We start from the raw sequence: 15,175 nt of genomic DNA, 5'->3' as shown, positions 1-15,175 counted from the left end.
TACCTGTGCCTGCTTCCCAGGGGAGCTGTGAGGCTAAATTCACTAATGTTAAAAGCACTTTGAGCCCCTCAGATGAAGGGCACAGTGTTACTGCTCAAGCGTTCCATATGGTGTCGGCCAGCAGCTGCTCAGGGCATGGTGGGGAAGGGCTGGGGACATAGCCATAAGAGCAAACCGATTGGTGCCCAGACACACCTACCCTGTTTCTCTCCTTTCCCCAGAACACCGTTCCCACGGGATTCCAGGTGGGCACGAAACTAGAAGCTGTGGACCGCATGAACCCTTCCTTGATATGCGTTGCCACGGTGACGGATGTGGTGGACAATCGTTTTCTGGTGCACTTTGACAACTGGGATGATACTTATGACTACTGGTAAGAACACTGGCATGACCTTCCAGCACTGCCTCACTGTGCTGCCTCCTGCAGTGACTGATCCTGGATGTTTCCCAGGATGTGGATAATGCACTTGGCCAATTGTCTGGTACTGTCCCGAGGAAGTGAACTTCTTCCTGCAAGGATGAGGAAATGTCAAACCCTAAAGGGACCAAGCAGGCCTAAGTGTTATCGTTCCCCACCGCAGTCCCTTCTAGTCCATGATTCTATGTCTTCTTAAAATAACTCTAAAGACAGGCCTGAACCAAACCCTGGTTCTGAGCCCACCTGAACTTTGAGAAAGTTCAGACCTTGAGCCAAAGTTTGCAGCTGAGCTCAGGCCCATTGTGGATTAATTCTGCACAGTTAAACTCTGCTACAAATGCAGAATCTCGAAGTCCAACATCATAACCAGCAATCTCTGACCCTCTCACCACACCCCCGTCCTGTCACCTGGAGAGCAGCATTATCACAGAAACTTGATGGAATGATGAATATCTGTGGGACACAGTAATACCAGGGTTCAAAATGCATAGGAATGTGCAAAATATATAGGAATGACAGAGTCGGTTGCGCTGGTGGGGGAGTGCCACTGTATGTGAAAGAAAGCACAGAGTTCAATATAGTAAAAATCTTAAATGATTCAAATGGTCCCATAGAATCTCTATGAATAGAAATTCATGAGTATAGCAGTAGAAATCACTGACCACTGCACTGTGACTGAAATGCTCAGGGAGATTAGAGAGGCTACAAAACCAGAAAATCCAATAATAATGGGGGATGTCAACTATCTCATATTGATTGGATACATGTCCCCTCAGGATGGGATGCAGAGAGAAAATTTCTAGGCACCATAAATGACTGCTTCTTGGAGCAGCTAGTCCTGGAACCCACAAGGGGAGAGGCAATTCTTGATTTAGTCCTAAGTGGTGCACATGTTCTGGTCCAAGAGGTGAATGTAGCTGAACCGCTCGGTAATAGTGACTGTAATGTAATTACATTTAACATCCTTGACAGGGGCAAAATACCAAAGAAACCAACCACAGTAGCATTTAACTTAAAAAGGGGGAACTACACAAAAAGGAGGAAGCTAGTTAAATGAAAATTAAAAGAAATAATCATGAGTGAAATGCCTGCAAGCATCATGAAATTATTTAAAAACACCATACTAGAGGCTCAAACTAAATGTATGCCCAAATTAAAAAACAGACAAACAGTAAGAGGACCATAAAAGTGCCACCATGGCTAAACAACAGAGTAGAAGAGGCAGTTAGAGACAAAAAGACATCCTTTAAAAATTGGAAGTCACATCCTACTTAGGAAAATAGAAAGGAGCATAAACTCTGGCAAGTCAAGTGTACAAATATAATTAAGAAGCCCAAAAAATAATTTGAAGGGCAACTAACAAAAGATACTTTAAAAAAATTGCTGTTAGTTTTTGTATGTCAGAAGCAGGAACTCTGCCAAACAAAGAGTGGGGCCACTGGACGATCAAGGTGCTAAAGGAGCACTCAAGGAAGACAAGGCCATTGCGGAGAAGCTAAATGAATTCTTTGCATCCGTCTTCACTGCAGAGGATGTGAGGGAGAGTCCCATACCTGAGCCATTCTTTTAGGTAACAAATCTGAGCCATTGTCCCAGGTTGAGGTGTCAGTAGAGGAAGTTTTGGAACAAATTGATTAAATCAAACACTAATAAGTCACCAGGACCAGATGGTATTCACCCAAGAGTTCTGAAGGAACGCAAATATGAAATTGCAGAACTACTAACTGTGGTATGTAACCTATCATTTAGATCAGCCTCTGTACCAGATGATGGGAGGATAGCTAATGTAATGCTGATTTGTTTTTTTAAAAAGGATCAAAAGGCGATCCTGGCAATGTTAGGATAATAAGCCTAACTTCAGTAACAGGCAAATTAGTTGAATCTATAGGAAAGAACAGAATTATCTCACACATAGATGAACACAGTAGGCTGGGGAAGAGTCAACACAGCTTTTGTAAAGGGAAATCAGGCCTCACCAATCTACTAGAATTCTTTGAGGGGTCAACAAACGTGTGAGCAAGGGTGATTCAGTGGATATAATATACTTGGACTTTCAGAAAGCCTTTGATAAGGTCCCACACCAAATGCTCTTTAGCAAAGTAAGCAATCATGGGATAAGAGGGGAAGGTCCTCTCATGGGTCAGTAACTGGTTAAAAGATAGGAAACAAAGAGTAGGAATAAATGGTCAGTTTTCACAGTGGAGAGAGGTCAATAGCAGGTTCCCCCAAAGATCAGTACTGGGACCTGAGCTGTTCAACATATTCATAAATTATCTGAAAAAATGGGTAAACAGTGAGGTGGCAAAATGTGCAGACAATACAAAATTACCCAAATTAGTGAAGTCTAAAGCTGACTGCAAAGAATTACAAGGGGATATCACAAAATTGGGTGACTGGGCAACAAAAAAGGCAGATGAAATTCAATGTTAGTAAGTGCAAAACAGTGCACACTGAAAACATAATCCCAACTATACATATAAAATGATGGGTCTAAAACAGCTGTTACAGCTCAGGAAAGAGATCTTGGAGTCACCGTGGATAGTTCTCTGAAAACATCCACTCACTGTGCAGCAACAGTCAAAAAAGCTAACAATGTTAGGAACCATTAGGAAAGGGATAGATAATAAAACAGAAAATATCTTAATGCCACTATATAAATCCATGATATGCCCACACCTTGAATACTGCATGCAGTTCTGGTCACCTCATCTCAAAAAAGATATATTGGAAAAGGTACAGAGAAGGGCAACAAAAATGATTAGTGGTATGGAACAGCTTCCACATGAGGAGAGATTAATAAAACCGGGACTTTTCATTTTAGAAAAGAGATTACTAAGAGGGGGATATGATAGAAGTCTATAAAATCATGACTGGTGTGAAGAAAGTAAATAAGGAAATGTTATTTACTCCTTCTCCTAACACATGAACTCGGAGTCCCCAAATGAAATTAATAGGCAGCAGGTTTAAAACAACATAAGGAAGTATTTCTTCACACAATGCATAGTCAATCTGAGGAACTCATTGCTGGGGGATGTTGTGAAGGCCAAAAAGCATAGGAGGGTTCAAAAAAGAACTAGGTAAGTTCATGGAGGATAGGTCCATCAAGAGCTATTAGCCAAGATGGTCATGGACATGACCCCATGTTCTGGGTGTCCCTAAACCTCTGACTGCCAGAAGCTGGGACTGGATGAGAGGGGATGCATCACTCAATAATTGCCAAGTTCTGTTCACTCTTTCTGAAGCATCTGGCTCCGATCGCTGTCAGAAGGCAGGATACTGGACTAGATGGACTATTGGTCTGACCCAGTAGAGCCATTCTTATGTTCTTAATATTACACCAATTTCTTTGTTTCAAAGCACTGAGAGGGAATGTTCAGCCATTACGCCCACCTCTCATCTGTTATCCAGAAGATGTTTCAGGCATGTCCCCTTTAGCAAGGGAGTACTCTGTTCGTGCCCTGTCTGTGGGAGAAGGAAAGGTTGCTGTCCTTCCTTTTAAAACACTCAGGTTTTTTTATTTTGTTTGGATTGTGATTCTCTGCAGAGCTCCAAGCCAACGGTGCCCAAATTTTGTCCAGCTGAGGCCTATTCTAGGGTCTAGGAACTGCCCCCACAGAACAGACAATGAAACAGATTTCCGCCATGCCACTCTTGTCTGTAATACGGAGGTGGGACCTGTGGAGACTATAGGTGCCAGTGTGCTGTGCTCCACGGGGATCTGAGTGAACGGTCCAGGACTGGCCTCAAGCCCCACACACTACTTAGCCCCGTGGACCACCTCACTCTGAAACTTCACGGGCTGGCCCTGTCTTCCTCTCCAGTAGTAAAGGGGCAGGGAATAATTCACTCCTTTGCCTCTCCCAGCAGTGGGACCACAGGAGTAGCGAGACCTGACTTGCACACAGGCTCATTGTGAAACTCAGGGCTTCATTTATTTCCCCCTCGGAAATTTGGGGCCCCATATATTGTAGCTCTGACCCTGCCAGGACTTGCAGTCATAGGGGCTGCTCCTCTCTGTTGAGGAGGAGGCTGTGTTGTAGAATGCTTAGGTTGGCACATGGCTATTAGGCCGTGCTCTGGCCACCAGTGTGTTGTGCTGTCCCAGCTGGTGCCACCCCTGTGGCAGGACACCTGCCCTGTCTCCTGAGGTCCTGTGCGCTGCCATGGAGCGATCATGGGCATGCCCTGGTTGTGACTGTACCTGCATCCCCCATGAACGTGTATGTGTGTGCTGCAGGTGCGACCCCAGCAGTCCGTACATCCACCCAGTCGGCTGGTGTCAGGCACATGGGAAACCCCTCACGCCTCCTCAAGGTGAGTACGCAGCCAGAGTCCGTATCCCAGGCTGTCGCTGGCTTCCGTGAGCTGAACCCTAGAGAACTCCCACTGTGGTATATTAAGCACACTTGGGACGTCGCGCTAACGCCCTGACTTAGCTGAAGGCTGGGGGAGTTTTGCTTCAGTAATAAGGAACTCAGGATTTTACCCATGGGAGTTTTTTTAAAATAAGGACAGGCCTTGAGGCTGCTGCCAGCAATCCCTCATGTGTTATTTCTCACTTTCCCAACACAGAACACACCCAGCTCCTTCTAAGGATTCTGGGTAGTGTAGTCCAGCAGGCATTTCCTGTACCAAGAAGTACTATAATGAGAAATACCACTAGAGGGCACTCAAAACACCATGTTTTACCCTCCCGCCACAGCCAGCTGGAGCAAGGGGAAGGGGAGGAGCTGAAAAAACCCTGCCCTGGATTTATCTGTGATAGCCCACGTGCAGTGTGCTGGTTCTGTCAGGCCTGTCAGTGAGTTAAAGGAGAGCCCAAGCTGTCGGACGCTGGCACAGGTGTCACTCACTAACATGTCCCCTCCCAGAAGTGGACTTTGGGGTGCAGAAGGAATTGGCACACATCCAGGAGTTTCCAGAGTTCGCTCCGGTACCAGTGCGGACCAAATGTTGCACTGGTCCCTTGCGGGAGCAGGGAATTGTGAGACACCCCCAGAGGAGAAGCCACTCAACCTGCCCATGTTTTCCTGTCCAGACTATCCTGATCCTGACAGCTTCAACTGGGAAAAATACCTGATGGAAACCGGAGCATCTGCAGTGCCAGCTTGGGCCTTTAAAGTGGTGAGTGCTGGGGCCTGGCCCTGCTGCTGGCTCTGCCGGTGCAGTCATGAGCCAGTGGGCACTGGGCTTCTGGAGAGACTGCCATTCCCATGTGGGTCTTTAAAGTGGCATCTGACATAGGCACTCCCTCATATAGAGTCTCAGCCATGCTGGCATGGGCCATTAAAGCAGGGGTGCTGGGCCCGGGCCCCCTGCAGACACTGGATTTGAATTCACGCTCCAGATCTCGTATTTGGAAACTGGGCCTGTGCCTTGTGAGGTTTGCCTGGTGGGCTGAGTCACAGAAACCATTGCCACATGGTTCCCCACCTACAGTGTGATATCCCCAGCAAGCCAGACTGCCTAACTAGGCCTGTGTTTGGGCTTTGCTTTCTCTCCAAAGGCTATGAACAATGTAACTGCTAGCAGTCACAAGTTACCACCCAGCTTTTTCTAAGCAAGCCCATTTATTCTTAATGTGGGAGCATTATAGAGAAAACATATTAAAAACAATAGAAGTTCCTATATCCATGCTAAAAGCTTACCAGAGATCACCCATCAATCTTATGGAGTCTCAGGAGGCCAAAGTCCATCCAACCCTTGCTGGGAAGGATTGGGGCCCGCTTGGACAGAGGGTCCTGTTCATTCCCTGGATCAGAAAGAAGGCCCTGAGTCTTGGATAAACAGCCTGCATTTATCCAAGTCCTTTCTCTGTTGGTCTCTGGATATTCCACTTTGACCCAGTATTTGTGAGCCTCTCCAGGTGGTGGCAGCTCTCTGGAAGTGTAACAACCTGAGTGAATTGGCCCAATCACCTCTCTCTGTTGTTAGTTCCTGGAGGACTGTGGCCCCCCTCCTCCGTGGAATTACAGACTATCGCTGTCCCACAATGATACTGTGACACCCTGCTGGGGTTCTCAAAACTGTGAGCTACTATGTCACCCTCTCAGCCTCAGTAACTGAGAGTTTTGCTGCTGCTAAGCTATGTGTCAGCTCCCTGCCAAACCAGGTTGTCTGCCCTGCCAGCAAACAATTCAGGTCTCTGCAAGTCCAAACCTTTCCTAGCAGGAAACAATCAGTGAATTCCAATTCCCAAGTTCTTCAGAGACGTCTTTCTGCAGTGCACAGCCCCTTCTCACTGTAACACTCTCAAAACCTTGTCAAGTTCACTGCTCCTTTCAAGAGACAGTACAAAGCAGCTTATTAAGGTAACTGGAGTTGACAGATCCTTTGCTCCAATCGCAGCACTGCGTTGGCTTACAGTAAAAGTAAAACAAGTTTATTAACACAAGGACAGAGGTTTCCGTGTTACCAAGTAGAAGGCATTGAGACAGAAAGGGTTACAAACAAAAGTAAAAACACACCCCTAAGATTGAATCTTGGCTTAACCAACTAGAGTCTTTTTGTTCAAAGAAGTTTTTATCTTCACAGTGATTCTTCCAGCATGGCTGGCCTGTTCTTTAGCCACACACGGCGCTCAAAGCACTTGGTGTCTTTGACTCCTCTGGTGAAGGATAACTATGGGGTTTTCTCCGCTCCTTTTTATAGTCCAGTAAACCATTGTAATGTATTCTTTGAAAAGTAAACCCAGATACCTTTCTCTCTCCTGCAGGGGTGTAGACACCATGTTGTCTTCTCCCACACTTGTTAGCTTGATAGCTTTGTTTACTTTAGATATAATTTGTACCTTCATTGTCTGTGCCTGACAACCAGGCTGGTCAGACAGGCAAATACACATTCCTTTCTCTAGGGCAGACTGGGCGTATGCAGTGCTTGTCAAACACATTTTAAGAACCTAGTTTTAGCACATATTTATGACTCTTTGTACATACCCCATACATACACCACACAACAGTGTTACCAGTTTGTATGTGGTACCTCATGTGACATCTTTTAGATACAGGTTTTGACAACAGCGTTTTAGGTGCAGTAAGCATGTCAGGCCTGAGGAGAGTTGCTGATGCAGAGTAGTGAACCACCAATGGCCCTCTGTCACAGATACATAATGCAGTACGATTTCCCAGAGATATTGCAGGAAATTGCCATTGTCCTCTCTGTTCACCTCATTAAGCTCTGAGGCCTCTAAAACCAGAAGGTCTGTGGCTGTGGGCTGGCTTACACTGAAAAGCTACGTCTCTCTGGGATGTGAAAAATCCACACTCCTGAGTGATGTAGTTAAGCCAACCTAACTCCCATTGACCTAGCTACTGCCTCTCAGGGAGGTGGAATACCTACAGCAATGGTGACCCCTTTCTGTCTACAGCGTGTGGTAAGTGTAGTTGTAGCTGTGGCCCTTTAGTTTTTTTAAGTGTAGACGTAGCCTGTGATGGCAAGTGTGTTGGAGAGGAGCAGGGGGCGATGAGAGCTCCGTGATGGATGTGGCAGACCCCACCCACAAGGAGGGAGGGTTTGGGGGAGGTATACACAGAGTGAGAGTGAAGGAAATAGGAGCTTGTGGGCTGTCCTTTGACCCTCTGCACTCTCTGCCCCAGCGGCCACCCCACAGCTTTCTGGCCAACATGAAGCTGGAGGCGGTGGACAGGCGGACTCCCTCCCTCATCCGCGTGGCCAGCGTGGAGGACGTGGAGGATTACCGGATAAAGGTGGGTTTCCTGCTTTCTGCTTGGTGCCTGTGCTTAACTGCCCCTGTAGCTTGCTCCTGCCCACCCCCATCTTATAGTGACTGATAGAAAGATTTCAGTGCAAAATACATGTGTGTGTGTGTGCGTGGGCCAGCCAACCAGCTCGCTTGCCCCCTTCCCCCCCCCATGGGGAATCTGGGGCTTTTCTCTTCCCAGGAGCAGACCCAGATTAAGGCACCACCACATGAGGACCTCTGTGACCCTGCTCCCATCCCTCCTTGGTGTGGCAGCAAGTTTAGGATAAATGGGGGCAGTTCACACCTCTTGGAGTGATTGTTTCAGGCTCTCTGCAGACTCTGGGGCACATCTGTTACACTGGGTACATTTTCATCATCCAAGAGGCTAGAAATGAAAGCTGATATTCTGATATTCTCACATGACTCCAGGAGCTGGGGCCCGGAGCACAGCCCTCCAGTGCCTCTGTTTTAATCCCACCCTGCCAAGAAGTCCACGTGGGTTTAATACTCATTAGAGAGGGACTGTGATGGTTAAACAGTGACCTGTCACCTTGTCTCCTCAGGTCCATTTTGATGGCTGGAGTCATGTCTACGATTTCTGGATCGATGCGGATCATCCGGATATCCACCCCGTGGGATGGTGCTCAAAAACTGGACACCCGCTGCAGCCTCCTCTCAGTAAGTACCGGTGCCGATGCCAGTGTTGTCACCGCGGCCCCATCCTGGTGGCGCTGTGCCTGAGGCCTCGCCCTGGGGGTGTTTGCTCTGACATCACCTGCCCGGTAAGTGCTAGAACCTGTAGCCACCCTGTGCTGTCCCTGCCCCCTGGGCCAGTGAGCACACTGACGCCGTGAGCAGTGCAGGAATACCCCCTCCCCAGCGCGATGCCAGCAGAGCGGGGCTGGTATCTGAACAGACACCAGCTCCACCCACTGTGCACCCCTCTCAATGGGAGCTGGCACCAGCATGCCACACGGCAAATCTCATAGGCCCACACCGCCCTGTGATGGCAGTGGGTGTTTTGTCAATGGACCGAATCTGCAGTGGTGCCATTGAAGTCAATGGACTTACTCCAGCATTACACCACTGTCAGTGAGAGCAGAATCTGGACCGTTGGCTCCAATGGAAACAAGATCAAGCCCTCCGTGTGTATTGGTCCCTGCGCTGATCCCAGCAGGTTTTTATTTTTACCGCCAGTAGCAGTAACAACCCTTGGCACCTCCACACCCAGCAGATCTGCTCCCTGCGTGCCTGCAACCTGTCAGTTGGCTCTGGGGCAGACCCTGGGCACAGCTCCCTGAGCTCGGTGTGAGTCCCAGCAGAGGAGGGAGCGAAGGATTGGGCCCAGATGGGGGTTCGGTACTCTCAGCACTGCACAGATAGCACCACTAGGGGCTGTGAGGCCTGGGATCTTTTGCAGAACTAAGAGCTGTCTCAGCTGCAGGCTGGCCGCCAGAAGCAGGGAAAGCCCTGGCTGGAGTTCCAGAGGAGTGCTCCAACTTGCAGAGCCAGCAGTCTTTAAAATCAGCTTGTTCACCAAGCACCTATGGTGGGAAGTGCTGGCACCTGGCAGCTTCGTTGCTAGCCTGAGGTAGCAGTTGGGTCTCCGAACCCATGACCACATCCTGTCTCTCGTTTGCTCTAGGGCCAAAGGAACCAGCCGCTTCTGCCCACGGGGGCTGCCCTACCTTGGGTTGCAAGAGCATCCCTCATACCAAAGGCTCCAAGTACAGCTTTCACCACAGGTGAGCTCCCCACAGGCAGCCCAGGGGTCAGTCCAGGGCTCCTGCTCTGCTGCTGCAGGAGGCTGCAGCCCAGCTGGGCCGGCAGCGGGCCGTGGGAGCAGCAACTGGGGGCTCTTCTGTGCAGCTGCAGACCTGTGCCCCGTGGAGCCCCCCAGAGCTCAGAAGCCCCCACCTGGCTATGGGTCCCCTGGGCTCCAGATCCACGAGCCCACAGATCCACCTGACCCCTCCCACCCAGCTGGCAGCCCTCCCTTCCATCCCACTTGGTGCTACCCCAGCTTAAGGCAACCCCTTCTCTCCTCCTTCTGGGCCCAGAGAAACAAGAGCAGACAGACCCCGTAGCTGCAGGGAGCAGGGGTAGCATGTGCTAAATTAACCCCCCCGGGTGTGTATTCCATGTGCTGGACCTGCCCCCGTCTGCTGCTGGAAGCCCACATACAGTGGAGAAGCCTAGTGGGGCTGGAAAAGCCCCGTGTGCACTGGGAATCCCACCAGTGGCAGCCTCATGGTCCTGCACCCTGCCAGGCAGCTTTAGGTACCACATCATATCTGTAGCCTGGCTGATGAGGCAGGGCATTACTGGGGAGCTTAGCCGTCTGTTGCAGAAGCTGAAATCAGTGAGCACTATAAAGCACTGTAGGTTTATTGAGATGTAGCAATAAACTTCCTTATGCCCTTTCAAATGGTCTTCTGGCCCATTCTCCTGGGACTTCTAAGAGGCTCCCATTGAATCAGGAATGGTGGGAGCCCGGCCCCTGCACTGCAGCATAGAACCAGAGCAGCGGGAGAGGTATGCTGCAAAGCCACAAGTCGTGAGGAACTCAGATCTTCCAGCCCCTGAGGATTTCCCTAGCCCCAGCCCATTAGCTGATCCCCTGAGACCTCGCCTCTGCTCACTCCGCTGGCTTTGGAGCCTAAGGAGTTGTCTGGGTAGTGGGGAGGAGTAGAGATGGTATGACCCCCTGGTGCCTGTGACCTGCTCAGCGAGTGCCGTGCAGTGCCAGGGTATTCCCATGGGAAGTGTGATACTGTTAATGAGGCATGGGGGTTATTTCAGCCTGTGCAGGCTACAGGGGACCTGTCAGTTAAGCAGCATGCCCATGTGACTGGAGTCCTGAGGGATTTGTGCAGGGAACTTTGCCCTTGTTATCCGTCAAGCACACTCTGAGTGCCCAGGGCTGAGGCTGTTTGGTGGGGCAGAGATGGGGTAACGAGCAGCATGGGGAGCAGCAGGGCTCCTGTCTTGTGCTCTGCCCATCTCTCTCCAGGGCTGGTCCCCATTTAAAGTGCCTCTTCTGAGTATAACTCCCCACTTACCCTCTGTTCTCCAGGAAGTGTCCAACACCAGGCTGTGACGGCTCCGGACACGTGACAGGGAGATTCACGGCTCACTACTGCCTCTCAGGGTGCCCCTTGGCAGAGAAGAACCAGGGGAGGCTCAAGGCCGATCTCTCAGACACTGAGGCCTCAGCCCGCAAGAGGAACCTGATCGGCTTCTCTCAGCGAAAGAAATCCCGACACCACGGAAGGTAGGGAGAGCGCAGAAAAGAAGCCTGGCCCAGCGGAACAGACAGCTTCGCACAGAGGAGCGTTTGTGTGACCCCCTGGTTTAGTGAGACTTTGTCCTGCTCTGTGGCTGGCCAACAGAGAATGGCCACCTGCCTGAACCAAACTGTACCATAGAATCTCTGTGGATAATAATTCCATGCTCGAATAATAAGAATATAGCAGTAGGGATATATTACCAAACACTTGACCAGGATGGTGATAGTAACTGTGAAATGCTCAGGGAGTTTAGAGAGGCTATTAAAATAAAAAACTCAGTAATAATGGGGGATTTCAGCTATCCCCATATTGACTGGGTACATGTCACTTCAGGATGGGATGCAGAGATAAAGTTTCTTGACACCTTAAATGACGGCTTCTTGGAGCAGCTAGTCCTGGAACCCACAAGAGGACTGGCAATTCTTGATTTAGTCCTAAGTGGAGCACAGGATCAGGTCCAAGTGGTGAATATAGCTGGACCGCTTAGTAATAGTGACCATAATATAGTTAAATTTAACATCCCTGTGGTGGGGAAAAAACCCACAGCGACCCAATATGTAGCATTTAATTTCAGAAAGGGGAACTACACAAAAATGAGGAGGTTAGTGAAACAGAAATTAAAAGGTACAGCACCAAAAGTAAAATTCCTGCAAGCTGCATGGATACCTTTTAAAGACACCATAATAGAGGCTCAACTTAAATGTATACCCCAAATTAAAAAAAACATAGTAAGAGAACCAAAAAAGAGCCACTGTGGCTAAACAACAAAGTAAAAGAAGCAGTGAGAGGCAAAAAGGCAACCTTTAAAAGTGGAAGTTAAATTCTAGTGAGGAAAATAGAAAGGAGCATAAACTCTGGCAAACGAAGTGTAAAAATATAATTAGGAAGGCCAAAAAAGAATTTGAAGAACAGCTGAAGACTCAAAAATTAATAGCAAAAATGTTTTTAAGTACATCAGAAGCAGGAAGTCTGCTAAACAACCAGTGGAGCCACTGGACGATCGAGATGCTAAAGGAGCGAGCACGCAAGGATGATAAGGCCATTGCAGAGAGACTAAATGAATTCTTTGCATCCGTCTTCACAGTTGAGGATGTGAGGGAGATTCCCAGACCTGAGCCATTCTTTTTAGGTGACAAATCTGAGGAACTGTCCCAGATTAAGGTGTCATTGGAGGAGGTTTTGGAACAAATTGATAAATTAAACAGTAATAAGTCACCAGGACCAGATGGTATTCACCCAAGAGTTCTGAAGGAACTCAAATGTGAAATTGCAGAACTATTAACTGTTGTTTGTAACCTATCATTTAAATTAGCGTCTGTACCAAATGACTGGAGGATAGCTAATGTGATACCAATTTTTAAAAAGGGCTCCAGAGGCGATCCCAGCAATAACAGGCTAGTAAGCTAGACTTCAGTATTGGACAAACTAGTTGAAACTATAATAAAGAACAAAATTTTCAGACACATAGATGAATATAACTTGTTGGAGAAGAGTCAACTTGTTGGGGAAGAGTCAACATGCTTTTTGTAAAGGGAAATCATGCCTCCCAATCTACTGGAATTCATTGAAGGGGTCAACAAGCATGTGGACAAGGGGGATACAGTGGATATAGTGTACTTAGATTTTCAGAAAGCCTTTGACAAGGTCCCTCACCAAAGGCTCTTAAGCAAAGTAAACTGTCATGGGATAAGAGGGAAGGTCCTCTCGTGGATTGGTAACTGGTTAAAAGATAGGAAACAAAGGGTGAGAATAAATGGTCAGTTTTCAGAATGGAGGGGTAAATAGTGGTGTCCCCCAGGGGTCTGTTCTGGGACTAGTCCTATTCAACATATTCATAAATGATCTGGAAAAAGGGGTAAACAGTGAGGTGGCAAAAGTTGCAGATGATACAGAATTACTCAAGATAGTTAAATCCCAGGCAGACTGTGAAGAGCTACAAAAGGATCTCTCAAAACTGGGTGATTGGGCAACAAAATGGCAGATGAAATTCCATGTTGATAAATGCAAAGTAATGCACATTGGAAAGCATAATCCCAACTATACATATAAAATGATGGGGTCTAAATTAGCTGTTACCACTCAAGAAAGAGATCTTGGAGTCATTGTGGATAGTTCTCTGAAAACATTTACTCAATGTGCAGCGGCAGTCAAAAAAGCGAACAGAATGTTAGGAATCATTAAGAAAGGGATAGATAATAAGGCATAAAATATCATATTACCTCTATGTAAATCCATAGTACACCCACATCTTGAATACTGCGTGCAGGTGTGGTTGCCCCATTTCTAAAAAGATATATTGGAATTGGAAAAGGTTCGGAAAAGGGCAACAAAAATGATTAGGCGTATGGAACGGCTGCCATATGAGGAGAGATTAACAAGACTGGGACTTTTCAGCTTGGAAAAGAGATGACCAAGAGGGGATATGATAGAGGTCTATAAAATCATGATTGATGTGGAGAAAGTAAATGAGGAAGTGTTATTTACTTTTTCTCATAACACACGAACCAGGGGTCACCAAATGAAATGAATAGGCAGCAGGTTTAAAACAAATAAAAGGAAGTATTTCTTCACACAATACACAGTCAACCTGTGGAACTCTTTGCCAGAGGATGTTGTGAAGGCCAAGACTATAACAGAGTTCAAAAAAGAACTAGATACATTCATGGAGGATCGGTCCATCAATGGCTATTAGCCAGGATGAGTAGGGATGGTATCCCTAGCCTCTGTTTGCCAGAAGCTTGGAGTGGGCAACAGGGAATGGAGCACTTGATGATTACCTGTTTTGTTCATTCCCTCTGGGGCACCTGGCATTGGCCACTGTTGAAAGACAGAATACTGGGCTAGATGGTCTGACCCAGTATGACTATTCTGATATTTTTATGTTGCTCTTATGAGAGGCAGCACAGCCCACTGGACAAGGCACTGGGCTGAGTGATGGGTTCTATCCCTGGCTTTGCTGGTGACTTTGGGCACCTCTATGTGCTTCAGTTTCTCCTCCTGCTCTTTGTCTGTTTCATCTGCTTTGACTGGCAACTCTTTTGGGCAGGGACTCCCTCCCGCAGTGCGTTTGTACGGACTGTGGGGTCCTCCCCTCAGGTGGGGCTTGAGGGAGCTATTGTAATGCTGCTCCTGACTAATGGAGTTAGTCCTTTAGCTCAGGGGGGAGAAAACTATGCTTTGGAGTTAGGCTATGTCTACATTTGCATGCCTCCCTGGATCATAGTCCAGGTACCGCTAGCACATGTACCCGTGCCGAGTGACCACATGTGCCGAGCGTGAGTGTATTCTGTGCACAGGCATATACTGGCATCCACATGGCCCTTTTTCAGTATGCGATGATAGCACTACTATTGCAGGGGTGAAGGACAGGAGACATTTTGGGAAACTGCCTTGCTGGTACTGTATGCTGCCTTCACACGTTTGGCATCAGCAGCTCCCAGTTATCTCTCCCTTCTGCCTAACTGCACTGAAGAAATGAAGGAAGTCTATGAAGATATTGTTCTGCTCCTGCTGACAAAAGTTCATGTAGTCCAGTACTGGCTATTGGACAGAATGTGTCCAGAAAAATTGAAGACGATAGATAGATACATAGGTGACTGAGAGGGTGAAGGAAAATCCACTTGGTCCCATAGAATAGTTGTATTGAATGGCAGGATAGCAATGGAATGCCCATGAGTGGGCTACTGCTTCTGGTCCCGGAGAACCAGCACAATGTGGTGGGACCACATTGTTTTGGAAACCTGGGATGATGACCAGTGGCTGCAG

The 15,175-nt window shown here is 47.9% G+C and overlaps 1 protein-coding gene across 2 annotated transcripts in view; it reads left to right on the top strand.

Moving 5' to 3' along the window:
- Nucleotides 1-15,175, top strand: part of L3MBTL1 (L3MBTL histone methyl-lysine binding protein 1) — a 67,855-nt gene that overhangs the window by 28,221 nt on the left and 24,459 nt on the right. For both annotated transcript variants that reach the window (XM_073309817.2, XM_073309815.2), the window contains exons 12-18: nt 222-373; nt 4,656-4,732; nt 5,457-5,542; nt 8,014-8,124; nt 8,684-8,798; nt 9,766-9,865; nt 11,197-11,394. In XM_073309817.2, coding sequence (XP_073165918.2) covers nt 222-373; nt 4,656-4,732; nt 5,457-5,542; nt 8,014-8,124; nt 8,684-8,798; nt 9,766-9,865; nt 11,197-11,394 — 839 coding nt within the window. The remainder of the gene's footprint in view (nt 1-221; nt 374-4,655; nt 4,733-5,456; nt 5,543-8,013; nt 8,125-8,683; nt 8,799-9,765; nt 9,866-11,196; nt 11,395-15,175) is intronic.

The sequence above is a fragment of the Lepidochelys kempii genome, chromosome 13 (genome assembly GCF_965140285.1).
Source record: "Lepidochelys kempii isolate rLepKem1 chromosome 13, rLepKem1.hap1, whole genome shotgun sequence".
Classification (NCBI taxonomy): domain Eukaryota; kingdom Metazoa; phylum Chordata; order Testudines; family Cheloniidae; genus Lepidochelys; species Lepidochelys kempii.
This window is presented reverse-complemented; position numbering and strand designations above follow the sequence as displayed.